This window comes from Schistocerca piceifrons, chromosome 6 (genome assembly GCF_021461385.2).
Source record: "Schistocerca piceifrons isolate TAMUIC-IGC-003096 chromosome 6, iqSchPice1.1, whole genome shotgun sequence".
Lineage (NCBI taxonomy): Eukaryota > Metazoa > Arthropoda > Insecta > Orthoptera > Acrididae > Schistocerca > Schistocerca piceifrons.
Genome location: NC_060143.1, coordinates 452,653,629 through 452,672,316, shown reverse-complemented (window position 1 = coordinate 452,672,316; position 18,688 = coordinate 452,653,629). Strand labels below are relative to the sequence as shown.

General features: G+C 40.5%; 1 protein-coding gene across 1 annotated transcript in view; it reads right to left on the bottom strand.

The window, feature by feature from the left end:
- Window positions 1-18,688, bottom strand: part of LOC124803373 (zinc finger protein PLAG1-like) — a 106,284-nt gene that overhangs the window by 62,609 nt on the left and 24,987 nt on the right. Inside the window, exon 3 of the mRNA XM_047264559.1 lies at window positions 16,719-16,990. Within this exon, the coding sequence (XP_047120515.1) occupies window positions 16,719-16,990 (272 nt within the window). The remainder of the gene's footprint in view (window positions 1-16,718; window positions 16,991-18,688) is intronic.

Sequence of the window (18,688 nt, the reverse complement as noted above, 5' to 3'; positions counted from 1 at the left end):
TTCGAGTTCCGCTGGATAGGTTAGGAGTCCACTACACACAGCACGCGGCTACATGGGTAGCAGGGGTTGTGTGGCGTGGACTGGGCGGTTTTTTAGGTTAGATAGCCTCGGGCAAGTGCAGAAAGGGCAACAGCCTCAAAGGGTGCAGGGCAAAGTCAGGACATGCGGGGACCAAGCAGCAATCGGTATTGTAATTGTAAACTGTCGAAGCTGCATTGGTAAAGTACCGGAACTTCAAGTGCTGATAGAAAGCACCGAAGCTGAAATCGTTATAGGTACGGAAAGCTGGCGCAGGCCAGAGATAAATTCTGCCGAAATTTTTACAAAGGCATAGACAGTGTTTAGAAAGGATAGATTGCATGCAACCGGTGGTGGTGTGTTTGTCGCTGTTAGTAGTAGTTTATCCTGTAGTGAAGTAGAAGTGAATAGTTCCTGTGAATTATTATGGGTGAAGGTTACACTCAACAACCGAGCTAGGTTAATGATTGGTTCCTTTTACCGACCTCCCGACTCAGCAGCATTAGTGCAGAACAACTGAGAGAAAATTTGGAATACATTTCACATAAATTTTCTCAGCATGTTATAGTCTTAGGTGGAGATTTCAATTTACCAGATACAGACTGGGACACTCAGATGTTTAGGACGGGTGGTAGGGACAGAGCATTGAGTGACATTATACTGAGTGCACTATACGAAAATTACCTCAAGCAATTAAACAGAGAACCGACTCGTGGAGATAACATCTTGGACCTACTGATAACAAACAGACCCGAATTTTTCGACTCTGTAAGCGCTGAACAGGGAATCAGTGTCATAAGGCCATTGTAGCATCCCTGAATATGGAAGTAAATAGGAATACAAAAAAAGGGAGGAAGGCTTATCTGTTTAGCACGAGTAATAGAAGGCAGATTTCAGACTACCTAACAGATCAAAATGAAAATTTCTGTTGCGACACTGACAATGTTGAGTATTTATGGAAAAAGTTCAAGGCAATCGTAAAATGCGTTTTAGACAGGTACATGCCGAGTAAAGCTGTGAGGGACGGGACAAACCCACCGTGGTTCAACAACAAAGTTAGGAAACTACTGCGAAAGCAAAGAGAGCTTCACTGCAAATTTAAACGCAGCCAAAACCTCTCAGACAAACAGAAGCTAAATGATGTCAAAGTTAGCATAAGGAGGGCTATGTGTGAAGCGTTCAGTGAATTCGAATGTAAAATTCTATGTACCAACTTGACAGAAAATCTTAGGAAGTTCTGGTCTTATGTTAAATCAGTAAGTGGCTCAAACAGCATATGCAGACACTCTGGGATGATGATGGCATTGAAACAGAGGATGACACGCATAAAGATGAAATACGAAACGCCTTTTTCCAAAGCTGTTTCACAGAGGAAGACCGCCCTGCAGTTCCTTCTCTAAATCCTCGCACAAATGAAAAAATTGCTGACATGGAAATTGGAAATAAGTGTCCAAGGAATAGAAAAGCAACTGAAATCACTCCACAGAGGAAAGTCCACTGGACCTGAAGGGATACCAATTCGATTCTACACAGAGTACGCGAAAGAACTTGCCCCCCTTCTAACAGCCGTGTACCACAAGTCTCTAGAGGAACGGAATGTTCCAAATGATTGGAAAAGAGCACAGGTAGTCCCAGTCTTCAAGAAGGGCCGTCGAGCAGATGCGCAAAACTATAGACCTATATCTCTGACATCGATCTGTTGGAGAATTTTAGAACATGTTTTCTTCTCGTGTATCATGTCATTTCTGGAAATCCAGAATCTACTTTGTAGGAATCAACATGGATTCCGAAAACAGTGATTGTGAGAGACCCAACTCGCTTTATTTGTTCATGAGGCCCAGAAAATATTAGATACAGGCTCCAGGTAGATGCCATTTTCCTTGACTCCCGGAAGGCATTCGATACAGTTCCGCACTGTCGCCTGATAAACAAAGTAAGAGCCTACGGAATATCAGACCAGCTGTGTGGCTGGATTGAAGAGCTTTTAGCAAACAGAACACAGCATGTTGTTATCAATGGAGAGACGTCTACAGACGTTAAAGTAACCTCTGGCGTGCCACAGGGGAGTGTCATGGGACCATTGCTTTTCACAATATATATAAATAACCTAGTAGATAGTGTCGGAAGTTCCATGCGGCTTTTCGCGGATGATGCTGAAGTTGCAGCATTAGAAAATTGCAGTGAAATGCAGGAGGATCTGCAGCGGATAGGCACTTGGCGCACGGAGTGGCAACTGACCCTTAACATGGACAAATGTAATGTATTGCAAATACATAGAAAGAAGGATCCTTTATTGTATGATTATATGATAGCAGAACAAACAGTGTTAGCAGTTACTTCTGTAAAATATCTGGGAGTATGCGTGCGGAACGATTTGAAGTGAAATGATCATATAAAATTAATTGGTGCCAGGTTGAGATTCATTGGGAGTCGTTCGACCTATACTTGAGTATTGCTCATCAGTGTGGGATCCATACCAGGTCGGGTTGACAGAGGAGATAGAGAAGATCCAAAGAAGAGCGGCGTGTTTCATCACAGGGTTATCTGGTAATCGTGATAGCGTTACGGAGATGTTTAGCAAACTCAAAAGGCAGACTCTGCAAGAGAGGCGCTCTGCATCACAGTGTGGCTTGCTGTCCAGATTTCAAGAGGGTGCGTTTCTAGATGAGGTATCTAATACATTGCTTCCACCTACTTACACCACCCAAGGAGATCACGAATGTAAAATTAGAGAGATTCGAGTGCACACGGAGGTTTTCCGGCAGTCGCTCTTCCCGCGAACCATACGCGACTGGAACAGGAAAGGGAGGTAATGACAGCGGCACGTAAAGTGCCCTCCGCCACACACCGTTGCGTGGCTTGCACAGTATAAACGTAGATGTAGATTTTACAGAGATCTATGCCATGTGTATAAGAGTGTCATTACCGGTAAACAAAAGGGAACAGTGGAAGGTAACAAATCACAACTTGTTCTGGAGAAACAGCAAAGAGTCAAGCTACTGGCGGCTGTGTATACCACAAATAGCAGAGTCTAAATTAATACAGTACATTCATAGTGGATATGGCCACTTTGGAGTGAAAAAGTGTATAGCTCAAATGAATAAGTTTTATTATTTTAAGCGATTAGGACTTAAGGTAACTACTACTATTAAAAAGTGTGGCATCTGTCAGAAAGCTAAGGAGAATAATACCCTGTAAAGTATAAGATGTATCCGATTATTCCTAAAGCATTACGTGACCTCACAGCTGCCGATTTTTTTGGACCCATACCTAAAGGGAAGGGAGGCGTGGCTTATATATTACTACTTATAGAATGTTGGTCGAAATATATAAGACTGTATCCTACTAAGAAGGCAAATGCGCAAACCCTGATCAAGTGTTTGCAGGAATATTTTATAGCTACAAGTAAACCGAGGCGTTTTCTTTCTGATAATGGACCTCAGTTTACCAGCCATGAAGTTAAGGAATTTTTTAGCCAGGGAAAATATACGACACATTTTAATATCCAACTACAATCCATCTTCGAACCCTTGTGAAAGAGTAATGAAAGAGATTGGTAGGTTGTGCCACACTTTTTGCCACGACTCTCATACCTCATGGGCACAAAGAATTAAAGATTTTGAGCTTATTCTAAACGAACTACCACATTTGTCTACAGGAATGACGCCCGTAGAAGCCATTGACAAGCCATTTATAGGAGAACCTCTAATTAAGTGTTTTATGTGGCCGGAGCAAAAAGCTACTGATCACCAAGCAATTCAGGAAAGAGCTGGTAGAAACTTACATAGGAGCGCCCAACAAAGGGTAGATAAATACAATGCAACCGCAATGAACCCAGAATACCATGTAGATGACTTAGTATTAGTAAAACAACACCTTCGGAGGTCAGCACTGAAAAAAGAAACACACAAATTTTTTACGAAATACATAGGACCTTATCGTATTCAATCAATAGTACACAAAAAAAACCTATATTTAGTAGATCCTGCGACGGGAGAGGAAAAGGGAATGTATAATGTTAAGGATATAAAACGATTTATACAAAACCCCAGGGACATTGATGTTCTGTGTCAAAAGGCGGAGTGATGTCCACCGGTTTCTGAGTTGGGTTCGGTGTTACTTCCACATTAGTTTTCCTACACCGAACTCCCTTCAAATCTTTGACTATCCTGTAATCTATTTATAGCCCTTAAGCTATCCTATCATATTAGTATTAGAAGAGACCAATTATGACCACACAATATGACTAATTTAAGGAGTCACAATAAACAGTAACCTCTAAGCACGAGATAAAACTCACAAGGTAACATTCTAACAGGAGATATAATATGATGGTACTGTTTAGGAAGAATGATACCTAGATGACGTAAACTGAACATGTGTATGAAATACAAAGTGAAGTGACTAACTGAATAACTATTTGATTATAGTGTATATAATTTCTATTTTTATAGAATGTTTTATATTTTTTGTAAAGTGTGATGTGGTTGGGGAGGGTTTATATCTAATTTTGAAACGGGTGAGTAGCATAGGCACAGACATGACCCACACACCACGCCCTTCATACAACCCTCGCAAACAAGTGTGACTGGTTCTTCATCATTTGCCTTTCCATAGGAGATGATAAGATCTTTTCTTCGGGGACTTCAAAGGTGATGGTGAGAATGTCCGTTCTGCAGGAGATGCCGAACATCATACCTCCTCCGGCTTCTCACTTAAGTACCGGTGAAGTGGAGATCCTGGGGAAGGGGGGTGGGAAGGGTTTCCTGTCTTTGGGGCTGTCTTCTTTCTTTCTTCGATCTAAGCAACCAATTCTTTTATTTCATTTCTTACTTCTCTTGAGAGTACCAATCTATCTTTCCCTCTGTCCACATTCATATACTTCTATTGCTGAAGTCCTGCTCTTTTCCATGATTTCTAAAAATCTTCAACTAAGAACCTTAGTGGGCCGAAGAAACAGGATGCTCGATCACACTTCCACACTCAAACAATTAAATACAAAGACAAGTAATACACAGGGAGATGTAACAACCGTCACAGATAAGGGGGGAGGTAGTGCTCAGGAAGGGCTTGAGCACATGTGCTAAGTAATGACGGTTGCACATCTCAAGTAAAATGGTATAGTAAGCTTAAACTAAAGGAACAAGGGGGGACGAAGTGTATATCCACCTGTGTTCATAGCACAAAGTAATATGAAAGGAGATAAAAAGAAATAGATATTAAGCCAGAGGTATTGAGTCAAATAAGTTTCTGATGAATAATAGGATAAGAAATAAAGTTACAACCATGGACGAAACATATTTAGTTATTAAGGCTATATTAGTGAGCTGTAAGCAATGAACAAGCGAAGAATTTAAGCAGGTAGGCTGAAGGACTCAGGAGGAGGAAAGGAGAGGTAGAGAGAAATTTTACCAGGAAATTTTAAATAAAATAGTGTGCAGAGGAGTACGAAACAGGCAAGACTATGAATCATTGTTAGAGAAGATAGGGAGGCTGCATCTGACATAGATGAAATGAGAGAAAGAGAGGCAGGTAGGCAGATCCAGAGGAGGCTGACCTATACTGTGCGGGCAGGGGCACCAAAAAGGGGATTGACCTGTACCATAGTTTAGTATAAATGGAAGGGGCGTACCTACCCAAGGATGAGGAAGAAGATGTTTTCATAGTATCAACCCTTACGTAGATTGGAATCCAAAGGCTAGTGGAAAGTTTCACCTGGTAAATTTGAATTCTAAAATTTTTTAAATAGAAAAGATGAGTCCTGCGTGAGGAGATAGAAAAAAGAGAAAACCCCCAGTACAACAAATTTTTTTCAGACCCAGAAAACTGGTTGCAACAGCTTCTTAAAAAGAAAAGGGGGAAGAAGAAGAAGTAAAGGCTCAACTCAGAATAACGCCTGAACTTTGAAACTGGCTAAGGGGAGGGATTTATTTTGGCTCAATCCTGGAAGCAAGAGTAGATAAATCTATTGGAAATAGCTAATACTTGTTGTACTATTATTTTATCACACTACTATGTCTATTAAAAGATATTACCAACAGCTTAATGAAATACCAGAGATGGAAGAGAGTTTTCGTACCTAATGTTTTATGTAGTACAAAGTAACAAGATAAGTGATAAGAAATAAAATTATTAAAATATATGTTTTGTGCAAAAACGAGTGTTTGAACTAAGGGGAGGGATATGTAGTGCCCCCAGAATTTTATGAAAGTCTGGAGACACTTGTGTTCCAGCCATTTCGAACACGCGTTATTTTAAAGCAGGGCGTAAGGATGAGCATGGGATACTGCACCCATTTATTGTTTGTGCAGGCGAAACTGGAAGGGAGATAGTTCGTCGGTGCTGGCAAGTGTCCAGCGTGACCTACGAAGAATAAACACATATGGCCCTGAAGTTCCGTGGCCGGCTGCAAAGAGTAATGTAGCTTTGTACTGTTGAAAAACAAATGGAATGACTCGAGATAGTGACTGTTTTAGTAGACGTTTAACTGCTGTTGAGAGTACGTGGACTGGACATGGATAGTCAGCCACGATAAGAGCTCATGTATTAATTATGTTCAAAAATGTGTAATTAACTGATTCTGGGTGCTCAATAATGTGTGGACTTACGTCATGAAGTTTAGTTGTTTTTCTGTACGAAGTGGAAATAAATATGTTCTGGTGCATTGAATGATATTCCAAGAGTAGGGTATTTTTTAAATAAGAAGAGAGAGAGCGAGGAGTGAAAATTTCCCCTTTTTATCAGTGAAATCTTCGGAGAAGCGTCCGGTGCTAGCAGAAGAAATCGGCGCTGCAAGAAAGAAGAACCAGCATTCTTCAACAAGTAAGTCCACGAAAACGCTTAACATTACACCGGGCCACTGCTAAGTCACAAGGATCAAAGTAAAGAATAAATAATAAAAATACAGTAGAGTCCCGTTAATCTGAACTAATTGGGACCGGACCTTGTTCGGATTACCGATTTGTTCAGATTAGCCGAAATTATGGTGACGAGTTTCTAGAATGAAGTATACAAAGCAGATAAGTAGGTACACCATGGTAACAAATGGGAACAAGTGTGGGAACAATGGCTCACTCTCACTCCCTGCCCTTGTTGTTGTTAATTGTTGAGACCTTTGTAGCATCTGCGATCAGTGCACTGCCAGTTGGCTCGCAAAGCGCTTGGTTATGTTAGTTATCGATTGCTGGCACGAGTAACAGTTGTATTGTATTTGTCCAGATGTACGTATTTTCGTCATGAATAAACGGAAACATATAACATTAACTCTCAAAGAAAAACTGAATGCTTTGAAGCGGACAGACAATGATGAAAATGTATCTAAACTGGCAACAGAACTGGGTGTTGGTAAAGCAACCATTAGTGATTTGAAGAAGAACTGAGTGAAGCTTGAACAGTACTGTGCAACGTCTTTCGGGAAAACACTCGAAATCCGGCAGACTTTGAAACAGTCCCAGTACGATAAAATGGATGAAGCTCTTTTCCATTGGTTTATGCATGAAAGAGAAAGGGGAACTCCTTTGAGTAGAGCACTGGTTCAGGAGAAGGCTGTTTACCTGAACAAGTTAATGAATGATGATGAGTCTTTTAGTGCGAGTACGGGTTCGTTAGACAGATTCAAAAAACGTCATGGAATCCGTCAGCTAACAATTCCTGGAGAGAAGCTCTCTTCTGACCATGATGCAGTAAAGGAATACTTGAGTGAGTTTGAAAAAATGATAAGAGAGGGAAAGTATTATCCCCAACAAATTTATAATGCTGACGAAACTGGCCTTAATTTTAGGGCATTGCCAAGAAATAACCTGGCATCAAAAGCAGAAGACCATGCTCCTGGTTTTAAAATGTGCAAAGATCGTGTGACTTTATTAGCATGCAGCAACGCTGCTGGTAATCACAAGCTGCCTTTAATGCTGATCGGCAAATCTGCTAATCCCAGAGCTTTTAAAAACTGCAACATGAAGTCCCTGCCAGTATATTATCGCAACCAGAAAAAGCATGGATGGATAGTAAGCTGTTCAAAGAATGGTTTCATGGCCAGATTGTTCCCTCAATTCGAAGGTTTTCTAAGGAAAGTCATTTGTCTCCCCATGCAGTCCTTTTGATTGATAACGCGCAATCTCACCCCAGCAGTGAGGAATTATGTGATGGAGAAATTGTGGCAAAGTTTTTGCTGCCAAATGTTACACCCCTTTTACAGCCGATGGATCAGGGTGTACTGCAAACACTAAAACTGATTTACAGAAAACAATTTTCACGAATGCTGATCCAAGATGATAGCATTCCTTTAGTGGACAAAATAAAAACGACCAATGTGAAGGATGTTGTTTATTGGGCTGCTGAGCATGGCAGAATATTTCAGAAAATACTCTGAGAAAATGGTGGAGAAACCTGTGAACATCTCTTGAATTTCAGGACAACCTAGTTGAAAATGAAGACAAAAATCTACTACAAATGATACAGACAATCCCTGGTTGTGAAGAAGCTAGAGAAGGAGATGTAGATGAGTGGATGGTAGCAGATGGGGCATGTGTGGAGAACTTTACCGACACTGATTTAGTTGCTGCTGTGACTCAAGACCAGGAAGAAGTGGACTGCTGTGACGGAAGTGACAATGACCTGAAAGCGACAAAGGAGAGCTGGCGCCACACAGTGACACAGCAGAATCCCTTGACCTCGCGTTATGTTATTTGGAGCAACAGGCCACTGCTAAACCTGCTGATTTGATGTTTATGAGATGATGGCAAAACTATGCATCATATAACAGACTGTCTTCATTATGCCAAAAAACAAAGACTGAGTTTTTGTCATCTAAAAAGTAGGAATAAAATGTCCACTGTATTTTAGCAAGTTTGACAGTTTTTCTTTCATTGTTGTGCATTGTTTAAACCTAATGTTTTCTTGCCAATTTTTCTATTTCATGTTTACTGTACTGTGTAAATTAAAATAGCGTGTACTTACAGCAGTTTACTGCACAGTTTTCCATACTTAGACTAATATTTTTCATGTTCAGATTAACCAAACGTTTGGATTACTGGGGTTTGGATTAGTGGAACTCTGCTGTATATATATTACTGTGGGTAGCTGGTCTGAGGGTGGATAAATGTAAAGGAGGATGGCAGATGTGACTGGATGAGGACAGAACTGGGATAGAATAGAGAAAGAGTGGGGGGGGGGGGGGGGTGAGGAGGGGCTTGTAGGATGAGATACAAGATCATGTAGCAATGGAAAGGTGTGGGAAGTAACACTTGACAATACGGGAACTGGTGCACGGAGAGTGATCAATTTGCAAGTATAGGATTAATTATATCAGCAGGAATAATATGGGACATAAGATGCTGCAACAACAATCAGCATAGTCTTGTAGCTGCCTGCTGTGCACAGCTGAGATGGTTCATACAGTGAGGCTCGAAAGTAGAGCATGCAGGTTGTAAGGAGAGAAGGGAAACACAGCAAGAAGAGAAAGAAGGACATACATTAAGTATAGTGATGCATAACAAAATACTAACAAAGGGGAACAGCACTGGGTTAGGATGGAAGAAAAGCCATCAGGCAAAAAACAAACAACGGAAAATCCAGACTGGAATGTAACAATATTATGAAAAGGAAAGTTGCCACTTACCATATAGTGGGGATCCCGAGTTGCAGGTAGACACAACAAAAAGACTGTCACAAATAAATCTTTCGGCCATTTAGGCCTTCGTCCATAATTGACGACCGACACACACACACACACACACACACACACACACACACACACACACACACACACACACAAACGGGCAACTGGAGCCGCACTGCGAGCAGCAGCACCAGTGCATGATGGGAATGGCTACTGGGTGGGGGTAAGGAGGAGGCTGGAATGGGGAGGGGGAAGGATAGTATGGTGAGGAAGGCAGGCGGACAGTGAATTGTTGCAGGTTAGACACAGGGTGGGAGAAGGGGGGGGGGGGGGAGTAGTGGAAAAGAAGAGAAGTAAAAAGACTTGGTGTGATGGTGGAATGACAGCTGTGTAATGCTGGAATGGGAACAGGAAAGAGGCTGGATGGGTGAAGAAAGTGAATCATGAAGGTTGAGGCCAGGAGGGTTACAGGAACACAGGATGACTTGCAGGGAAAGTTCCAACCTGCGCAGTTCAGACAAGCTGGTGTTGGTGGGAAGGATCCATATGGCACAGGCTGTGAAGCAGTCATTAAGATGAGGGATATCATGTTTGGCAGCGTGTTCAGTAACAGGATGGTCCACTTGTTTCTTGGCCACAGTTTGACGGTGGCCATCCATGCGGACAGACAGCTTGTTGGTTGTCATGCCCACATAGAATGCAGCACAGCGGTTGCAACTTAGCTTGCAGATCACATGACTGGTTTCACAGGTGGCACTGCCTTTGATCGGATAGCTGATGGTAGTGACCGGACTGTAGTAGGTGGTGGTGGGAGGACGTATGGGACAGGTCTTGCACCTAGGTCTATTACAGGGTATGAGCCATGAGGTAAGGGATTGGGAGCAGGGGTTGTGTAAGGATGGATGAGTATATTGTGTAGGTACGGTGGATGGTGCAATACCGCTATGGGGGGGGAAGAAGAAAGGAAGATAGTGGGCAGGACATTTTTCATTTCAGGGCACAACAAGAGGTAGTCTAAGACCCTGGCGGAGAATGTAATTCAGTTGCTCCAGTGCTGGGTGGTACTGAGTTATGAGGGGAGTGCTCCTCTGTGGCCGGACGGTGGGACTTAGGGAGGTGGTGGGAGACTCTAAAGAAAAGGCACAGAAGATTTGTTTTTGTACAAGTTTGGGAGGATAATTATGGTCTTTGAAGGCTTCAGTGAGACCCTCAGTATATTTTGAGAGAGTCCATGGGTGGCTAGGCTGTACGGACGGGACTTCTTGGTATGGAAGCTGTCGAAGTGGAGGTATTGCTGGTGGTTAGTAAGTTTGATATGGACAGAGGTACTGATGTAGCAATCTTTGAGGTGGAGGGTCAGCATCAAGGAAGGTGGCTTGTTGGGTTGAGTAGGACCAGGCGAAGCAAATGGAGGAGAAGTTGTTGAGGTTCTGGAGGAATGGGGATAGGATGTCCTCAACCTCAATCCAGATATCAAAGATGTCATCAATGAATCTGAGCCAGGTGAAGGGTTTAAAATTCTGGGTTTTTAGGAAAGATTCCTAAATAGGATGGTATAGGATGGTGGCATGTGGGTGCCCATAGCTGTACCCCGGATTTGTTTGTAGGTATTGCCTTCAAAGGAGAAGTAATTGTAGCTGAGGATATATGGTTGGTCAAGGCAATTAGGAAGGAGGTTTTTGGTTTTGAATCCATTGGGCATTGGGAACGGTAGTGTTCAATAGTGTGAAGGCCATGGGCATTATGAATGTTAGTGTAAAGGGAGGTGGCATCAACAGGAACGGGCAGGGTACCGTGTGGTAAAAGGACAGGAACTGTAGAAAGTTGGTGGAGGAAATGGTTGGAATCTTGTATCTAGGAGGGTTGGTTCCGGGTAATAGACTAAGGGCGTTGGTCTACAAGAGCAGTTTAGTAGATAAAAGTATTTAACACTATTAAGCAAAAACAGAAACTGAAATAGCATGGGTGTTTGAAGGATTCAAAAAATGAACTTTAAAAAGAAATAATAAAAAGTAAGAAGAAATCAAAAAATGAACAAACTTTGTTTTGTCGGGTAGCAAATTCAAGCATAATCTTAATATAGGCTCTATTTAATAAAAAAATCAATTTCCCAAAGACAATTCTAATAACATAAAGGGAAGAATTTATTGAATTTGATGAGGTACTGCAGTCAGACCTAAATAAGAAGCTGGATAGATGACTTTTGGCATTAGAAGATGAAATAGAAATCAATAGAAAAGAGACTACATCCCTTGAACTACAGGTTATTAATATAATAGATGATACAGTCATGTCCGTACTAAAAGAGAGGGGAAAATACAGATTTTTCACAGTGTGTGCTAGTATGTACATCCAGGAACACGGAATTATTCAGCCACATAGGAAAAAATGGAAGGGATTACTATTTGAGACGCCAGAAATTGGTGGTAGCAATTTCCTATAAAATGTAATACCCATTTGGCTAACGATTTCTAGGACTGAAAGCAGAGAGCACTATTCACCCAAAAATATTTCTGAGAACATTGCAAACTGGCATTGTGAGACAATCTTGTCAGGGTATAATGCAATGTTTCCAAGAAGTTTTCAGTAGGTAGCGACATATTAAGTGAATCCGTGTACATGAAGTTTGAAATATAACCTCAGGGTGGGTGAATTTGTACTTGACAACTACAAGGTGCCATGAAGCATTTATTCAGTTTCTTCAACTATCTGTATCTATCTAATTTTTTTAAGACAGACAGACAGACGAGGGAGAGGGAGAGGGATGGAGAGGGGGAGAGAGGGAGAGAGAGAGAGAGAGAGAGAGAGAGAGAGAGAGAGAGAGAGAGAGAGAGAGAGAGAGAGCTACTCAATTGTGAATAAAAAATATTATGACAAAAATATAAAAGTATGAGAATGATTCTATGAACCACAGTCAGTTTTTGTTATGTTTGTGAGCAATTATCAGGAACTTCAATACACAAATCTTATCAGACAATCTGTATAATCATAGAAGTAAACAAGAAAATCGTTATAGCAGCAAGTGTCCTTAATATTGCTCTAGATGAGCCCTCTCATGATACAGTCCAAGTGACCTGCCCTCCATTTCTGACCTCCCACAACCTATCCCTCTCTTCTCCTTGAGGAAGGAACTATTAGTTCTGAATCCTAAGATAGTGTGTCACTTTTACTTTTACACATATCTATGAGCAGTACTACATACTTTGTATCATGAATGTTAAGCACTGGCCGATGATTCTGTCTCATAATTATTAATATCAGTAATGTCATTATTAAATGGTTATTATGACTTTAAGAACAGTATAAGTTTCTGTTATTTAGTCAAACATATTGTCATTCAACAAGGGAAAAATAAATAAATTTAAATATATGGGGCACATAATGTATGGGCACCTGTGAGAAATGTTCAGATATCTTCACATGAAGATTTGTGGCAGGTGCCCAGATGGAATACTGTGCATGGCTGAAAACAATGACACGCCATCTGTCCAAAAAATTATTGAGGACTGGAAAGTTATCTTGAAACAAAGTGTAAAACATCTGATTTGCAAAGATGAGTAATTGGAAACTGGGCATTCTGAGAGTGTAATGCAACACTTTTATTATTGTAAGAAGTGACAGCAATCTGGAGCTGTGTAACTATGAACTTTAACAAAATGCTCAAAATTTAATCTGTAAGTAGTTGTTCTGTTTTCTGCACCGAGATGTGAAGATGTGCAAACAAAACAATGAAAACATAATTTTCAATAAAATAAATAAATATAGTATAAAGCTTAATTTAAGCTCTTTGATACAAAAAAGAAAAAAGCAGTATATTCTAAAGTGTTGGCATTTATTATGTTCTTATAGAGTCTGATAAGGTTAATGATGAAATTCTCAGATGTTGGATGATCTGAACTAATATTCAAATACAGTCTGAATCATCATCATCATCATCATCATCATCATTTAAGACTGATTATGCCTTTCAGCGTTCAGTCTGAAGCATAGTCACCCTTATAAAATTCCTCCATGATCCCCTATTCAGTGCTAACATTGATGCCTCTTCTGATGTTCAGCCTATTACTTCAAAATCATTCTTAACCGAATCCAGGTACCTTCCCCTTGGTCCACCCCGACTCCTCCTACCCTCTACTGCTGAACCCATGAGTCTCCTGGGTAACCTCGCTTCTCCCATGCGTGTAACATGACTCCACCATCTGAGCCTCTTCGCCCATACTGCTACATCTATAGAGTTCATTCCCAGTTTTTCTTTGATTTTCTCATTGTGGACACCCTCCTGCCATTGTTCCCATCTACTAGTACCTGCAATCATCCTAGCTACTTTCATATCCGTAATCTCAACCTTATTGATAAGGTAACCTGAATCCACCCAGCTTTCGCTCCCATACAACAAAGTTGGTCGAAAGATTGAACGGTGCACAGATAACTTAGTCTTGGTACTGACTTCCTCAGAGACTAGATCGTAACTGAGCGCTCACTGCATTAGCTTTGCTACACCTCGCTTCCAGTTCTTTCACTATACTGCCATCCTGTGAGAATATACATCCTAAGTACTTGAAACTGTCCACCTGTTCTAACTTTGTTCCTCCTATTTGGCACTCAATCCGTTTATATCTCTTTCCCACTGACATTACTTTCGTTTTGGAGATGCTAATCTTCATACCATAGTCCTTACATTTCTGATCTAGCTCTGAAATATTACTTTGCAAACTTTCAATCGAATCTGCCATCACAACTAAGTCATCCGCATATGTGAGACTGCTTATTTTGCGTTCACATATCTTAATCTCACCCAGCTAGTTTATTGTTTTCCAACATATGATCCATAAATAATATGAACAACAGTGGAGACAGGTTGCAGCCTTGTCTTATTCCTGAAACTACTCTGAACCATGAACTCAATTTACTGTCAACTCTAACTGCTGCCTGACTATCTATGTAAAGACCTTTAATTGCTTGCAAAAGTTAGCCTCCTATTCCATAATCTCGTAGAACAGACAATAACCTCCTCCTAGGAAGTCTGGAACAGTCTGAATAAATAATAATAATAATAATAATAATAATAATAATAATAATCAAAATCAGAAGAAAGACAACACAGTCCAGGGTGGTACTGATTAGTGAGGTGATGTGCTCCCTTGCATCTCATCAAGGCGATTCGAGGATTATGGGCACATGTGGTTATTTATTGGAAGATTTGTTTGTGGGCTAGGTCTGAGGTAGTGCCTATCTGTGGTGGCCTTAGTAATATCTTGAATGTACTGGACCTGGTTACTCATCACAACAGACGTGCCATCTATGGATGATCAGACACTGTGGCGAGAATGTTTTTATATTTTTCTGAAAGTGAACGAAGTCCAAGATGAACACAGACCTCTGCATGAAGCCAGAGCAGTGAAGGGCTTTCACCCATCAAGAATGTGGCAGGTGACTTAAGGTTAAGCTTCCATAGCAGTATACAAAAGTGGACTCTAGGAGGCAACAAAGAAGTTGCACTTACCCCATGTTTAGGGGTGGAAGAAGACTATATTCAATTTATATGGTAATACAACTTTGGTAAAAATAATAATCACTAAAAAAAATCATCATCTTCCAGTACCATGTTTAAACATTATAATTCACAGCTGCCAGCCTTTGCAAGTCTTCCTGCATTTCCTTACAGTCTTCCAGTATTCAACCTCACTACCTCGAATGACGAATGTGGTGTTATTTATGTTTAATTTTCTTTGTACAGAACTGATGATTCATCATTACTGCAGTACCAGCAGGTGTGTCATGTCAAGTATGCCAACTGAGGAAAGTAAATGACAATATGTATTTGACACTGTTGTTCATGAATTCTCACCCACTTATCACCACCTAATGTAAATCATCAGTTTATTTACAGGCGTAACATTCTGTTATGATGTATATATAACAAAATATACGAGTCATGTTTGTAAGTGCAGTAGATGGGAATCCCTAGAATTGCAGGAACATGGTAGTATGTAAACTCACATTGGAGTGTCCAGTTGTGTTAAATATGTCAGTAAGAAATCCCACCAAGTGAAGCCACATGCTTTTATCTGAATCCTAATCATGAAAGAATAACACTTACCAAAGTTAATTTGCGAATCAGAAAGGTTTATGGTGAAGGTGTTATGAAGAGAGAGAGTGTGTTTCAGTGGTTTAGGGATTTTAGTGGAGGCAGAAAGAATGTCCATGATGAACAGAAGAACAAAAGACCTTCCACTCTGATGGATGAATGGTGCAAAAAATTGAGGAAACTGTTCGTGAATACCGCTGATCAACACTGAATGAAATCTCTGTTATGTTTCCACAACTCTCCAGAACACACTTATATCACACATTGACAGAAATGCTGGGTTACTGTGTGCAACATGGGTCCTGAAAGTGCTGATAGAATAGCACAAGAAAAATTGGGTCAATAGTGCCCGTGAGTCTCCTGAACGACTTGAAATAGAAGGTGAGATTTTCTCAGCTCTACTGTGACTCGATGAAACGTGGGAAGCTTGTACATGCCCGAGACAAAAAGACGGTCCTCACAATGGTATCACACCAATTTGTCATCTGCTGAAAAATTCAAAACCACAATTTTGGGCAAAAGAATCATGGTCTCAAGTGTTTTGGGACTGAAAAGGCACCATTCTGGTGGAATTTATGCCTCCGGGAGAGACCATTAATGCATAACTATATTGTGAGACCCTAAACAAAATGCAAAAGGAGCCTTCACATGAGAGGAGGGGAATACTGATGAGACTCCTTAGCCACCAAGGAACTATTGGTCTAATTTGGCTGGGATGTTTTCAACTCCCCCTCCCCCCGAAGAGACATGAGTCGAATTAAGATTTCAACTGATGACCACATGCAGAAAGAAATTCTGAAGCGGAGAAAGGAGCTGGTGGGAGCGTTCTTTGAAGAGGGTATAAAGAAGTTAAAAAATATAAAAATGTAATACACTTACTTTCTGACACATGCCTCATATTACAAAACATTCACTATGTAACACATCAGTTCCATAATATGAAAATTAAAGAAAAGGATACAAAGCAATACATAAATATATAAGACAGTATGTTACCTTTGTGGTCACAAAATAAATACCAGATTGGTATTGAAATGCTGCTAAATTTTGTTCTTTAGCTGATCTTGCAACAGCAACAAAGATCATCCAGTTACATTGGCCTTCATTTCCAGATTCTGTATCAAACCACTGAGGGTCTCTGCCTGCAAGAAACAATTTGAAAGGTAGTGTTCTTCTGTCTCGGATTGGATTTCTGGATTTTCTTGGTGCCTGAAGGGGTCCAAATCTTGTGCGACGTTTTATATTTTCACGTGTAAAAACAGATATACCTGAGAACAAGAAGAATGAATACAGGGGAAGTACTTGAAAGCTAACAATAAAATGATACTGAAGATGAGCTTCACATACTATGCAAGCATGTACTCATATTACATTTTCTGATCAAATTAAAAGGTTGTAAATCCAAGGTCTACTGAATGTCATATACAGATAATATCCACGTGCTTGTCTGGCAAATCAAAAGAACATGAGTGAATGACTGTGCTATCAGCTACTTGCTGAGGTGGGAATGAGTAAATCTGAACAGTTATCTCTGTCAGAAATGCTTTTCAGTGTCTTGTAGTATAGATATGTGTTGGTTAACAGTGTCTTTACAATATTAATCTCCTCTGCATTGGTTTGATAGGTTAAAAAAAAATCAGACAAATGTGAGTAGGACTCCGAGGGTTCTGTACAACTTTATTATTATTATTATTATTATTATTATTATTATTATTAAATCTTTCTACTCGATGCAACTTTGGTGACTCGTATGTCTCTAACCTACCCTAGGAAGCAAACTAGGGAAAGGTGAGCGACAGTTTAACATGAAATCCAAACCACAAGTTGTTTCTGGTGATTCCTTGTACCACTGAGAGGTGAAAGATAGGTTAAAATGAAGATTCAAAAATCCGTGGTCCGACCGAGATTCAATCCCGTGAGCGCTCACTTTCCATGAACGCACTTTACTACTAGACCACCACGCCTGACAAGCCTATACGAGGGCTGTCTGAAAAGTTCTCGGCCTCGTCCAGAGATCGTAGCACTATTAGCATTATTTTTCCCCCCTTATGATGGTACGTGTCAGCAGATGCCATGTAAAACTGCAAGTCAGGTGAGGCAGCAGTTTACAGTAGGCAGTAGTCTGAAGCAGTTTTGGTGCATGTGGTGTTGAAAACTGAAAAAAAAAAAAAAAAAAAAATCTAGTGTTGAGCAGTGATTAAATTCTTCATAAAAGAAGGTTTAACACTGACTAAAATTCATTTACGGCTTCTAAATGTATATGGAAACTCTTCACCTTCAGTTTCTACCCTGACGAAATGTACAGGTGAATTTAAACGACACCATGAAAGTGTGCAAGATAATTCACGAAGGACGTCAAGAAAGTGTAAGAACACCGGAAATCATTGACAAAGTGTCCAATATGATTTTCGAAGAATGGTGTCTAAAGGTGCGTCAAATTGCTAAAGCTCTAGAGATATCAAAGGAATGGGTTGGTCACATCTTGCACTTCTTCAGATTTGAAAGCGGATGCAAGTCTGAGGGAGCCTAATGTGGGGAACAAGGTGGATGTTCCAGCACCTCATAAAGCAAATCTCTCAGTTTCCGCATTACCAGGATACTTTTGTGGTCAGGTGCACTGTCTTGAAGGAAGATTATTTTTTTCTTCTTTCAGCTACGTCTGTTTTCACAAGGAATTGAAGATGAGAAAGATTTACACAAGATGGGTGCCAGGTGTGCTCACTTCAAACGCATTTGTGCAACACTTTCCAAAAAGTGCCTGGTGCATTTTAAGAACAACAAAAGTGACTTTCTGCATCAATTCATTATGGTGGCTGAAACATCATTCACCACTACACACCTGGACACCAGAATCCACACAACAGTCTATGTAGTGGATAGAAGCTTGTTCTTCAGCTCCAAAGAAAGCAAGGATGGTGCCATCGGTGGGTAAGATCACGATGTTGGTGCTTTGGTATGCAAATGGA